At 43.9% G+C, this 13,935-nt stretch overlaps 2 protein-coding genes across 2 annotated transcripts in view; both read left to right on the top strand.

Annotated features, from left to right (window-relative positions):
• Nucleotides 1-2,542, top strand: part of MORC3 (MORC family CW-type zinc finger 3) — a 51,318-nt gene extending 48,776 nt beyond the window's left edge. Inside the window, exon 17 of the mRNA XM_037737687.1 lies at nt 1,040-2,542. Within this exon, the coding sequence (XP_037593615.1) occupies nt 1,040-1,193 (154 nt within the window). The 3' untranslated portion in view covers nt 1,194-2,542. The remainder of the gene's footprint in view (nt 1-1,039) is intronic.
• Nucleotides 2,543-9,788: 7,246 nt separating this feature from the next.
• Nucleotides 9,789-13,935, top strand: part of CHAF1B (chromatin assembly factor 1 subunit B) — a 30,950-nt gene continuing 26,803 nt past the window's right edge. Inside the window, exons 1-3 of the mRNA XM_037737688.1 lie at nt 9,789-10,653; nt 11,305-11,473; nt 13,104-13,236. Of these exons, the coding sequence (XP_037593616.1) occupies nt 10,553-10,653; nt 11,305-11,473; nt 13,104-13,236 (403 nt within the window). The 5' untranslated portion in view covers nt 9,789-10,552. The remainder of the gene's footprint in view (nt 10,654-11,304; nt 11,474-13,103; nt 13,237-13,935) is intronic.

Here is a 13,935-nt window from a genome sequence, read left to right on the forward strand (position 1 = left end):
TTTTTGAGACAGCCTTGCTCTGTTGCCCAGGCTGGATTGCAGTGGCACAATGTTGGCTCACTGCCACCTCCGCCTCCCAGGTTCAGGTGATTCTCCTGCCTCAGCCTCCCCAGTAGCTAGGACTACAGGCATGCACCACCACGCTCAGCTACTTTTTGTATTTCTAGGTAGAGATAGGGTTTCACCATGTTGACCAGGCTGGCCTTGAACTCCTGACCTCAGATGATCCCCCTGCCCCGGCCTCCCAAAGTGCTAGGATTTACAGGCGTGAGCCACTGCGCCTGACCTAAAGAAAGCCTCTTTAACATGTTTAAAACATTTTGCAAGCTTATTTGACCACAGAACCTTTTATTACTGCTTATACAACTATGGATATCTTATAGAACGTGTTTTAGATAATTCTGGCTAGGCATAGTCGTTCATACCTGTAATCCCAGCACTCTGAGGTGGGCAGAATGCTTGAGCCCAGGAGTCTGAGACCAGCCTGGGCAATATAGTGAAACCCTGTTGCTACAAATAATAAAAAGTAAAAAAAAAAAATTAGCCAGGTATGGTGGGGTGAGCCTGTGGTTCCTGCTACTCGGGAGGCTGAGGTGGGAGAATTGCATGAACCCTGACGTGCAGTGGTGCCATTGCAGCTCACTGCAACCTTGATCTCCTGGGCTCAGGTGATCCCCCCCACCTCAGCCTCCCAAGAAGCTGGCACTACAGGTGCCGCCACCAAGCCTGGCTAATATTTTGTATTTTTAGTAGAATCAGGGTTTCCCCATGTTGCCCAGGCTGGTCTCAAACTCCTGGGCTCCAGCGATCCTCCCTCCTCAGCTTCTCAGAGTACCAGGAATGGAGGCATGACCCAAGTACACATGACTAATAAAAATGAATTATTAAAGAAAATGAGTTCTCTAGGGGAAGTTTTGCTTTTCTTTTTGTTTAATTGTATATTATTCTAGAGAGATTTGATTTTGATATTTTACCTTGTAAGTGCTACATGAAGTAATGGGTAATGCTCATCTAATAAGTTAAATATTTGTATTTGCAGCCTCAAACTCCGATCTCTTCGAGTTAATGTAGGACAGCTGCTGGCTATGATTGTGCCTGATCTTGATCTTCAGCAAGTGAATTACGATGTTGATGTAGTTGATGAGATTTTAGGACAAGTTGTTGAACAAATGAGTGAAATCAGTAGTACTTAAAGTATATATTATGTAAGATAAGAAAATATTTGCTCAATTCTTTTGGTTGTACAGCTTTCAAAATATAAATAATTTTGTTTTATAGATACGATAGGCAACAGACTGAAAACCATAATCTTATGACTGTATTCTATGCATTCAAGTGTGGTCACAAATATTGTGAACACATTATCATATGTTTTGAAATACCTGTGAATTGTTGGCATTGAGCAGCTGAAGCTAATTCATGACTCTGTTTTGAATGTAAATATTTGTAATTAAGCCTGCACATATTTTTTTATTGCCCTAGAGTACTTAAGTGTTTTTCACCAAGAGCTTTTCAGGCTGCCCCCAAGCTTTGTGCAATTTTTTCTGGTTCCCCAAAGTGTATTTTTCTCTAAGTCGAGGGCTGTGCCATAATACAAATGGAAATGTTACCTTTGATTTTCTTATAAAGGAGTTTAAATAGGATTTTTAAGTAATGTAGTCACACTCCTGATACGACTCTGATTCTAAGTGAATTGAGCATTAATGTTTCTTTTGTATAAATTCCTATCCTGAAATATTTTATTCATGAAAGTAAATGTAAGCAAAAACCATCTCCATTTTGCCAGGATTTTATTGTGCTGAGATTGCCAATCAGTTAAACACAAAGAGTTTTTATAGAACGAAGAAACAGTCTTTAACAGGAAAAAAGTATTGAAACATTAAATGACCACCAGGTTTACTTTGAAGCCCATTTCTGGCTGTTTAGTCAGCATGAAGTGGGCATGATAATTTTTTAATATTTCTTTTTGTGAAATTTCCTGTACAGCCTTTTGTAGGATTACTACAGGTTAATGTGAGTTGAGGAAGAGAGTCTTTCTTGAACAATACTGCATACGATTTATTATATTACAAACCTAAATGTTTTATATCCTGGAGTCAAGGAACAAATTTCCCTAGGATTATAGTATTACATGCCATAAAATACTATGCTTTTATTGTCCTATGTTTTGTGCAATTTTAAAGAGATGGCTTTCTATTAAGTATAAACTATGTATATATAATTAAGAACCATATTTTCCACAACTAAAATGTGCATTATTTTTTCCAAAGTTTTATCATTGCTATTTATTTTTACCTTTGTTTTTGGACATTCAATGCATTCTTTTTGTATGTATGCTTAATACATGTCTGTCATATACAATATTAAATTTTTACTGTATAGTAACTTCTAGAAAGAGCAAATAAATGAAGATTGTTTTTATTTGCCTGATAAAAGTAATTGAAAGTGTATTTTTGGTATGAAGCTGGTTTTCTGTCATAATTGTAATTTCCCAAATTTAAAAATAATCTTGTAATAAAAATATATGATGGCTAACTGTTCAGATACTACTTTTAAAGAATTAATATTAACTTCAAATTATTTTAAAACTGAAAATGTATTCAGTTAGAACCTCAAGTTGAGCTCATTTTAACTACATTAATTGCAAGTTATTTTTTGAAGACTATTTCCATTAAAACTGAGGCGGAGCTCCTCTTTCCTGAGAGTATGTGTATTCTGTTTACAAAAAGAAGCCTTTTCTCTGCCGGGCGTGGTGGCTCAAGCCTGTAATCCCAGGACTTTGGGAGGCTGAGGCTGGTGGATCACCTGAAGTCAGGAATTCGAGACCAGCGTGGCCAACACAGTGAAACCCCATCTCTACTGAAAATACAAAATTAGCTGGACGTGGTGACGCATGCCTGTAATCCCAGCTACTCAGGAGGCTGAGGCAGGAGAATCACTTGAACCTGGGAGGTGAAGGTTGCAGTGAGCCGAGATCACGGCATTGCACTCTAGCCTGGGCAATAAGAGCAAAACTCTGTCTCAAAAAAAAAAATACTTCCTATGGCTATCTGGCTTGATGGGAAAATTTATCATTGGATTAGTAAGATAAACTTGCTTGCTAAATTGATTCTTTGGAAGTACTCATTTTTTTGCCCTTTATGAAGATATTGAAGTATTGTCAAGATATGAGACTTTGAAAACTGTTGTTTAATAGAACGATGTGGACTTTGACGGTGTGTATATCTTTCTCTTTTGTTGTGTGTGGGGGACAGTATTGCTTCAACTAACATCTATTACTTTAAAACACCAAAGGGGGCCAGGCGCGGTGGCTCACTCCTGTAATCCCAGCACTTCTTGGGAGACCGAGGTGGGCCGATCAGGAGGTCAGGAGATAAAGACCATCCTGGCTAACACAGTGAAACCCCGTCTCTACTAAAACTACAAAAAATAAGTCAGGTGTGGTGGCACGCACCTGTAGTCCCAACTACTTGGGAGGCTGAGGCAGAATAATTGCTTGAACCCGGGAGGCAGAGATTGCAGTGAGCTGAGATAGTGCCACTACACTCCAGCCTGGGCAACAGAGCAAGACTGTCTCAAGAAAAAAAAAAACACACAAAACACAAAAAGTATGAGGAAGTAAACCAAAACAGTCCACAGTGTCTTCAAACAGGACCTAGGGTGGCAAAATCAGAGAGCTGAGTGAGCACACAGCAGGAGGGGCATGGCATGTCCCTGTGTGCTTCCTTTGGGCCTCAAATTCCTAATGTGATAGATCCAGTTGATGCTGCTCGTGATCTCAGACGATTTTTGCTATTAGATAGACCTCTTACACTTGGGTCTTGTGTCATGGAGGAATCATTTAAGTTCTCATCTCTGGCTGCATATTAGAATCACTTGGAGAGGTTTGTAAAGTAAGGCTGTATCTCACGCTAATTTAGTCAGTGTCTTTGGGGGTTAGAGCCAGATAACAGTATTTTTTAGGCTTTACAGGTTAATTCCAGTGCACGATCAGAGCTGAGCACCATTGATCTGTCTTCTGTTGAGTATTTACAAATGTTGAACTCGAGTGGTTAATGAAACAAACTCAAACATTCATGTGCATGTATTTAAATTGCATATATGTGCATCTCAAAATTTACACAATGGGATTATACCATATAATTGGTAACTAAACATTTCCATATCTCAAAAAGCTTAAGTAACATTTCGTCATAGGAATATGCTCCTATTGCTTATTTCTTTTTGTTAGCGTATACTGTGAAAATTAATACATACCACACATGCTTTTCTGATTATATCCAGAGTGTAAATTCTTAGCAGTAAATATTGAGAGGTCAAAGAATGTATGCCATGCACATTTTAATAAATGTTGCCATCCAGAGAAGGTTGCAGGAATTTATTCTTATGACAAGTAATAAGAGTATTTTCCTCAAAATCTCTCAAACTTAATTTTGCTAATTTGATATGTGAAAACATGACAGCTAACGTCTCAGGTTGAACATATTTTAATATGTTGGTCATTTTAATTTTCTATGTACTATACATGTTCTTTGCCTATTCTTTTCTACTGGGTTGTCTTATTGCTGTAAAGCTGAAAGCTTGTGTTAATTTAATTTGGCCACATACCAGCCAAAAACTACCCAGACACACACCCATTTATTCCTATTTCAGAAAATCTGCAGTAGGTTTTTTTTTTTTTTCTTTTGTTTTAAGACAGGGTTTCATTCTGTTGGCCAGGCTAGAGTGCAATGTGTGTGATCACAGCTTACTGCAGCCTCAACCTCTGAGACCCAAATAATCCTCCTGCCTCAGCCTCCTGAGTAGCTGGCACTATAGGCATGCCCCACTGTGCCCAGCTAATTTTTCTATTTTTTGTAGATACGGGCTTTCGCCATGTTGCCCAGGCTGGTCTCAAGCTCCTGGAGTTAAGCAGTCCACCCTTCTGGGCCTCCCAAAGTGTTGGGATTACAGGTGTGACCCACCGAGCCTGACTGGTTAAGTCTTATTTTGTGCAGTGTCTCAGAAATAGGGACTCAAGTGGTTTGAAAACCTCAATAGAATCCTGTCTTTGCATGTTAGTCTATTGAATGTTGGTCGCAGCTCACAAAAGGAATGCTATTGATACCTGATTGTTGTAGAGGAAAATATATATGTAAATGTGTTGCTTTTTAGAATTGTTTCTTGATCGCAGAGTTAGCTTTTATATACCGTCCTGTAGGGACAAAGTCAAGACCAAAGGAGACACAGTCTCAAGTCAAACCATTTAAATATAGGTGAAATAATTAAATGAGTGTGAGGCCATAGAGAATGAATTCGCCATGATAGAACGAGTGTGAGTTACAATTTAAGTCTATTTTCTACACACATTCTAATGGGTTGCAAATAAATGCAATTTCCTATCAAACACATAAAACAAGTGTAGCCTCAACATTCAATATTTTGGTAAAGAGTCAACAGGAAACCTTTTAGAGCCACAATTTCTTAGAGAGTCATCAGGACTGTATGTCTTGGTAACAAGATAAAATTTAAGTTTGAATATAAAGGACTTTTACCCCAACCTGGCTAACAATATTTAGGTTATGTGGTCGATATGTGAACATCTAGAATTTGGCTGTACCTTTTTTTTTTTTTTTTTTTTTTTGAGGCAAGGTATCACTCTTGCCCAGGCTGGAGTGCAGTGGTATGATCACGGTTCACTGCAGCCTCAACCTCCCAGGCTCAAGTGATTCTCCCACCTTAACTCACACAGGTAGCAGGTACTACAGGCACGTGCCACTGCACCCATTTAATTTTTGAATTTTTTTGTAGAGACTGGGTTTGCTCTGTTGTCCAGGCTGCTCCAACTGCTGGCCTCAAGCAGTCTACCTGCCACTGCCTTCCAAAGTGCTGGGATTACAGGCGTGAGCCACCACACCAAGCTGACTGTAACTTCATAACAAAATGTGTGTTTTATATTCACAAAGGAGACAAGTCTTCCTAATCTCCCACGGGGTTCCTGTTGGAAGTGAAGCCCTTGGTTTGTACTGTGATCTGAACCAAGGCTGAATTTTGAGTATATAACTTTTTTATTCTAGGCAGTTGTGCTTGTTTTGTGATTCCCTCGGAGATTGGAATCTCTCAAAATGTGATATTCATGGAGGAGTTGGGATACCAGCAAACTTGTCCAACCTGCCTTGGCTGGTGGTTTTAAGTTTTTTTTTTCCCTAGGATCAGTTCAAGAACTTCTGGGTTCAAGGGATCTGGTCACCTTGGCCTCCCAAAGTGTTGGGATTACAGGCATGAGCCACTGTTTCCAGCCTTTAAAAAAATATTTTTTGAGACAGGATGTTGGTCTGTCACCCAGGCTGGAGTAGCAGTGGTATGATCACGGCTCCTGCAGCCTCAACCTCCCGGGCTTGGGTGATCCTTCCACCTCAACCTCCTGAGTAGTCAGGACCGCAGGCACACACCACCATGCCGAACTAATTTTCGTATTTTTTGTAGAAACGGATTTTTCCCTTGTTGCCCAGGCTGGTCTCGAACTCCTAGGCTCCAGCAATGCACCCCCACCTTAGCCTCCTAAAGTGCTGGGATTACAGGAGTGATACCCTAACTTAAGGTTTTGTTGATTTTTTCATTGTTTTCCTATATATACTCCAGGGTGTTTCAGAGGTAAGGTATTTCAATACATTTAATAAATTTCCCAGTCTAGACTTGGTGACAGCCATTTCTCCAAGGAGCTATGCTTTGATTTGTGGAAAATGCTATTTGAAGACCATAATCTAAGCACAGATATAGTCGCTGTTTCTAGTTAGGGCATTTATTATTGTTGTTATTATTTTTTTTTTAAGACAAGGTCTTGCTCTGTTGCCGAGGCTGGAGTACAATGGTGCAATCACAGCTCACTACAGCCTCAAACTCCTGGGCCCAAGCACTCCTCCTTCCTCACTCTCAAGTACCTGGGAATCACAGGCACATGCACATGCCTGGCTGATATTTTTTTTTTCCCTAGATGCAGGGTCTTGCTATGTAACCCAGGCTGGTCTTGAACTCCTGAGTTCAAGTGATTCTCCTGCTTCAGCCTGTCAAAGTGTTGGTATTACAGGCATAAGCCACTGTGTCTGGCCTAGTTTGGGCATTTCTAGGCCTTTTTAGTGGACTGAACTAAAAGAGACTATATAAATATAGTCTCAAACTCAAACTCCTGGGCTCAAGTGCTCCTCCTTCCTCAGCCTCCCAAGTACCTGGGACTATAGGCACATGCCACCATGCCTGGCTGATTTTTTCCCCCTAGGTACAAGGTCTTGCTACATTGCTTAGGCTGGTCTTGAACTCCTGGGCTCAAGTGATACATACATATAGTCTCTTTTGCTGAAAATCTGGGTTCTTAACCACATAATTATTCGCTCTTCCCAATGTATACATAATACATACGTATGCATATATGTAACAAATACCAATATTTTCCAACCATAGTATCTGAAGAAGTAAGCCTTCTTTGGGGTAGTATGACATTTCTGTGTTTGCCAATCACTTGAAATAACTTGTTCTTATGTGCATCACAATGTTTCTTCATCCGTGTTGCTGCCTGTGACTGATACGCTGTGTCAGTCAGCGTGGAGTTCTCCAGAAAAACAGAGCCAATAGGGTAGATGCAAGAGATGGATCAGGAGGAGTGGCTTAAGTGGTTTTGGAGGCTGAGAAGTCCCGTAATCTGCCGTCTGCAAGATGGAGACCCGGGAAAGCCAGTGCTGTAAACTAGTCCCACTCCAAAGGCCTGAGAACCAGGAGCTCTGACGTCTGAGGGTGGAAGATGAATGTCCCAACTCAAGAAGAGACAGAATTCGCCCTTCCTCCACTTTTTGTTCTTTTCAGGCCCAACAGATTGGATGATGCCCCAGATACTGCTCAGGTTGGCGAGGGCGGATCTTCTGTACTCAGTCTACTGATTCAAATGCTAATGTCTTCCAGAAACACCCTCATAGTCAGAAACAATGTTGACCAACTATCGGGCATGTCTTGGCCCGGGCAGACTGACACATAAAATTAACCATCACAGTATTTCTTTTGGATTACGGAGTAGAATCCCACGGTATGAATACAGCACAGTTTGATTACCTTTTCTCCTGTGGCTGGATATTTGGTGTCTTTCCAGTTTGGGACTATTGTGAATAATGATTCTTGTGAATAATGATTCTTGTATGAATTTGCTTTCGTTCTCCTGATATATATGCCAAGGAGTGGAATTGCTGAGTCATGGCGTATGTATATCATTAACTTTATTAGACACTGTTGAACAGTTTCTTAAAGTATTTACATCAGCTTATACTTCCACCAGCAGTGTGCCAGAGCTCCTGTGGTTCCCATTGTCCTTTACTGATTTCTGTCATTTTCTTCTATTTTCCTTTTTTTATTTTTTTGAGACTGAGTCTCACTCTGTCATCCAGACTGGAGTGCAGTGGCGTGATCTCAGCTCACTGCAACCTCTGCCTCCTGGGTTCAAGCGATTCTCGTGCCTCAGCCTCCCAAGTAGCTGGGATTAAGGCGTCCGCCACGATGCCCAGCTAGTTTTTGTATTTTTAGTACAAAATGCAAAAGATAGACGGGGTTTCACCATGTTGTCCAGGCTGGTCTCAATCTCCTGACCTCCAGTGATCTGCCCGCTTCAGCCTCTCAGACTGCTGGGATTATAGACGTTAGCCACCATGCCTGGCCTCTCCTATTTTCCTTATTCTGATATTTGCTCAACACTTTTCCAACGCTGTATTGAACTTTTTATTTGTGCTATCAAAGCTTTTTTGTTGTTGTTTTTGAGACAGAGTCTCACTCTGTTGCCTAGGCTGGAGTGCAGTGGTGCGATCTCAGCTCACTGCGACCTGTGCCTCCTGGGCTCAAGTGATTCTCCTGCCTCAGCCTCCTGAGTGGCTGGGACTACAGGCACACCACACCCAGCTAATTTTTGTATTTTTAGTAGAGATGGGGTTTCACCATGTTGGCCAGGATGGTCTCCATCTCTTGACCTCGTGATCGCCCTCCTGGCCTCCCAGAGTGCTAGAATTACAGGCATGAGCCACTGCACCTGGCCCTAAAGGATGTGTTTTGATCTTTTAAATCCATAGTTCAGAGTCGTGACACTTCAAGAGGTGGGCAGAGTATTCATTTGTGAGTGAACAGCATTTATGAGAAATTTGAAGAATTCTGATGTTTGAGAGACAGGCAGAATCCCAAGCTTTCCAAAACAGACTGATTATCACACCCATCAGGGAGCTTATGAAAATGCAAACCCCTGGAGCCGCTGGATGTTCGCAATCATTGGGCTGGTTAGGGCCGGGAATCTCTACTTTTAGAACAGCCAGATTATCTAAAGTAAATGGTCATTCCCAGTCCAAGCTCTCTAAATCATGGAGAGAAAAATCTAAAAACTGCATATCTGGATTATGTTATTCTAGCTTCCTATAGAAACTGGGCTTCAGGCTGGGCACAGTGGCTCACGTCTGTAATCCCAGTACTTTGGGAGGCCGAGGTGGGCAGATCATAAGGTCAGGAGATCAAGACCATCTTGGCTCACACTGTGAAACCCCGTCTCTACTAAAAATACAAAAAAGTAGCCGGGCTTGTTGGCACACGCCTGTAGTCCCAGCTACTTGGAAGGCTGAGGCAGCAAAATCTGTTGAACCTGGGAGGCAAAGGTTGCAGTGAGCGAGATCGCGCCACTGCACTCCAGCCTGGGCGACAGTGCGAGACCCCCCCGCACCGTCTCAAAAAAAAAAAAAAAAAAAAAAAAAAAAAAAAAAAAAAAAAAAAAAAAAAAAAAAGCGGGCTTCAAGGAGCATACAACCATTCTCATCAACATGAGACATTGACTTGTAGACAATTTCTGTAACTTTCATAAAGCTGGCTAAAAGCCTCAGTCAGTATTTATATAAGAATACATGTCTGTTCTTGTTTTTCAAAAATGCCTAGAACAGTTGGTTCCTCAGATAAACCTGTGAGATCCTTTTATTCAGTAAAATCAGTGTATCCAGAGGTACTTGTTTCCCCGCCTTCTGGGGAATTAGGTCTCAGATGGAAACGTCCCATTTCAAAAGGCCTTGCGGTATCTATCTCTGCCTACCGCTCGTTTTACAGCCTCACTTTAAAATGTTAGTCTGTTTTTTTAAAAAGGGTTTGTGACGGCATCTGCCATGGTAATAAAGTGTAAGCAACCTCGCGCTAGGTACTGAACAATTTCATAACTTTGAACTCTCCAAAATGTTCTAGAAGCCAATATAGAAAACCCAGAAATTGCAATTTTTGTTTGCAGAAGGAGCACGAGACCGGGTTGTGTTCGCCCTCCACCAAGTACCCAGGGCTAGCATACAGTCGGTCTAACACACAACCCAGGCTCTGTAAACTTTTGCTAAAAGAACGAATCAGCAAGGAATAAGTAATGGAGAGTAATGATGAATAATAATGATTCCATTCTTCCTGCTGTCGTGGGTCTGGCAGGAGTAAATTCCGGCCCGGATTCCGACCCCAGGCCCAGAGCGGGACTCCCCTCTGCGCCCAGGAGGGGGCGGGACCTGAGGGGCGCTGGAGGGGCGCGGCGTCAATGGGGACCCCGCCCATGTTGGGGGCGGGGCCTGCGGCGCGCGGGAAGAAGGCGCGCGGCGCGGGAGGTGACGGCGCGGCTGACGGTCCGGGTCACTGCAGGTACAGCTTCCCGGGGTTGGTCCAGGGGGCTTCGCGGCATTTCTGGTCGCGTCGGTCTCGAGCCAGAGGTCCTTGCCGACGGCGGGCAGCTGGGGCCCAGGGATAGCTCCCGAGCGGCGCGCGTTTGGGCGGCGGGGCCCCGTCCATCCCCTGGCCCCGCGCGGCCTCCTCCCGGCGGCCTGCGTCCCAGCTTCCTGGGCCCAGTGCCCGGTCCCTGGGAAAGGTGGGGTTCTCCTCTTGCCCCACCGCCCGGGTCCTCTACCCTGTTTGGCCCCCTCTTCCGGGATGCCCCTCGCCGGGCGGGCCCCTCCCCCGGCTCCCAGGACGCGCCCTCAGCCCCCACTAAGCGGGAACTGGCCGTGCAGCCGGCCCGGGCCCCTAGGTAGCCTCCACCTGGGTGTTTCGTTTGGTTTTCTGGACGTGGCGGAGTATCATTAACTTGTGGACTTAAGGGCCCAGCGAAGCATTTTAGGTGGAGCTAGCAAGGTGTTAATGTCAGATGGCAACGTTGACATCCTTTCCCAGCGCAAAGTGATGCGTTTTAAATGGCCCCTGACTCCTATTCAACGCTCAGTAACCCTTTGCTGCTGCTGTAACACTGTCGTTTAATCCATCACCAGCATTTTGCAGCTCTCCTCTGTTTTGAAGCAGAACTGTGCCGGAGAAACGTTTTGCCCCTTCGAGACTCAGGAGGATGAAAGTCATCACTTGTGAAATAGCCTGGCACAACAAGGAGCCCGTGTACAGCCTGGACTTCCAGCATGGAACAGCCGGAAGGATCCACAGACTGGCGTCTGCAGGCGTGGACACCGCTGTCAGGGTAAACTGGGGCAGAGAAGACATAGGAACACTGCTTGAAGCAATTGTTTTCATTCTTTTATTTAAAACTAATGTCGGCTGGGCGCGGTGGCTCAGGCCTGTTCTCCCAGTGCTTTGGGAGGCTGAGGTGAGAGGATCACTTGAGCCCAGGAGTTCAAGACCAGCCTGGGCAATGTAGTCAGAAATTAAAAAGTAGCAAGATGTGGCAGCGTCAGGTGTAGGCCCAGCTACCCTTGGGAGGTTGAGGTGAGAGGATCACTTGAGCCTAGGACTTTGAAGCTGCAAATCCCTAGGAATTTGAACCCTAGAAGGTTGAAGCAATGATCACTCCACTGCACTCCAGCCTGGGTGACAGAGCCAGACCCTTCTCTTAAATAAATGAATGAATGAATGAACGAACGTATGTTGACAAATTCAAGCTACTTTGTCATCTAGCTCAGAATGCTAAATTTCCAGGGCCTGGAGCGAACAATGAAAGTAAAAGAGAGCTGCTTGCTTTTTTTTTTTTTTTTTTTGAGGCAGAGTCTCACTCACTTGCTCAGGCTGGAGTGCAGTGGCGGTGACCTCGGCTCACTACAACCTCCACCTCCCAGGTTCAAGTGATTCTTCTGCCTTAGCCTCCAAGTAACTGGGACTACAGGTGCCTGTCACCACACCCAGCTAATTTTTGAATTTTTAGTAGAGATGGGGTTTCACCATGTTGGCCAGGATGGTCTTGAACTCCTGACCTCAGGTGATCCACCCACCTCAGCTCTGATTTCTTATTTGAGTCATTTTCCCTAGATGATTGTAAGTGGATGTTCATTGTTTTGGGATCCTGATCTGGGTTCCTGTTGGATAACAAGTTGCTCTAGAAAAAAGGTGGAGGGGGACAATAGACATTTATGTTTTAGATAGGGAGTTCTTTCATTTTATGTTTCAAAAGAAAAACTAAATTTTCTTTCTGGAAATAAACATAGTATTTTATTTTTTTTTTGAGGCATAGTCTTACTCTGTCTCCCAGGCTGGAGTGCACTGACCTGACCTCCCAGGCTCAAGTGATCCTCCCACCTCAGCCTCCCTGGTAACTGGAACTACATGCATGTGCCATCACACTTGGCTAATTTTTAAAATTTTCTGTAGAGACAGGTCTCACTATGTTTCCAGGCTGGTCTCAAACTCCTGGCCTCAAGTGATTATTTGCCCACCTCGGCCTCCTGAAGTGCTAGGGTTACAGGTGTGAGCCACTGCATCTGGCCCATGGTATTGTGCGTGTGTGGTTTTTTTTTTTTCTTTTAAATGGAGTCTTGCTCTGTCGCCAGGCTGGAGTGCAGTGGCACGATCTCCGCTCACTGCAACCTCCGCCTCCTGGGTTCAAGTAATTCTTCTGCCTCAGCCTCCCGAGTAGCTGGGACTATAAGCACACACCACCACGCCCAGCTAATTTTCGTATTTTTAGTAGACATGGGGCTTCACCATGTTGGCCAGGATGGTCTCGATCTCTTGACCTCGTGATCTGCCTGCCTTGGCCTTCCAAAGTGCTGGGATTACAAGCATAAGCCACCTCGCCCAGCCCATAGTATTGTTCTAATACAAACAGTATAATATGTGCTCACTCTGTGTTTCTCAAATGAATATTTTGTTATCAACAGATCTGGAAGGTAGAGAAGGGACCAGATGGAAAAGCCATCGTGGAATTTTTGTCCAATCTTGCTCGTCATACCAAAGCCGTCAATGTTGTGCGTTTTTCTCCAACTGGGGAAATTTTAGCATCAGGAGGAGATGGTGAGTCTTGCTGTTCTTCAGAGACTCTTTAGGAACCAGATAGATACCTGTGTGTCTTGTGTCAGATAGTGAGATTTGAGCTGGATATGCTTTTTATTTGAGGTGTGGCCGGTCCTCTCAATCTGTCATTTGGGTAGCTAAGTAAAATAATGTTCTAGGGAGTGCGTGAGAGTCGTGGGAGGGAGGACAGCAAGATTAAATCCAGAAGACCTGTTTGAAAACAGCTGCTTTCCCACTAGCTCCCACCAAGCTGGCTGTTCTAAGACAAGAGGGAAAGGCACTTACCCCTCTGTCACATCCCAAGCAAGGTGACTGTTCTGGTTTCGTTTGATTGTTAGTTTAATATCTGGTGACCAGAGTTGGTTCTGTGTCTCTGTGTGATTAATTAACTGGCTTTGGGAGTATTTTTTTTTAGTTTCATGCTTGTTGCCCAGGCTGTAGTGCAATGGCTCTATCTCGGCTCATTGCAACCTCTACCTCCCAGGTTTAAGCGAGTCTCCTGCCTCAGCCTCCTGAGTATCTGGGATTACAGGCACGCGCCACCATGCCCAGCTAATTTTGTGTTTTTAGTAGAGACAGGGTTTCTCCATGTTGGTCAAGCTGGTCCTGACCTCAGGTGATCCGCCTGCCTTAGCCTCCCAAAGTGCTGGGATTACAGGCATGAGCCACTGTGCCAGGCTGGGAGTATTTTTTTTTTAA

Source organism: Cebus imitator, unplaced genomic scaffold, assembly GCF_001604975.1.
Source record: "Cebus imitator isolate Cc_AM_T3 unplaced genomic scaffold, Cebus_imitator-1.0 Scaffold41, whole genome shotgun sequence".
Taxonomy (NCBI): Eukaryota; Metazoa; Chordata; class Mammalia; order Primates; family Cebidae; genus Cebus; species Cebus imitator.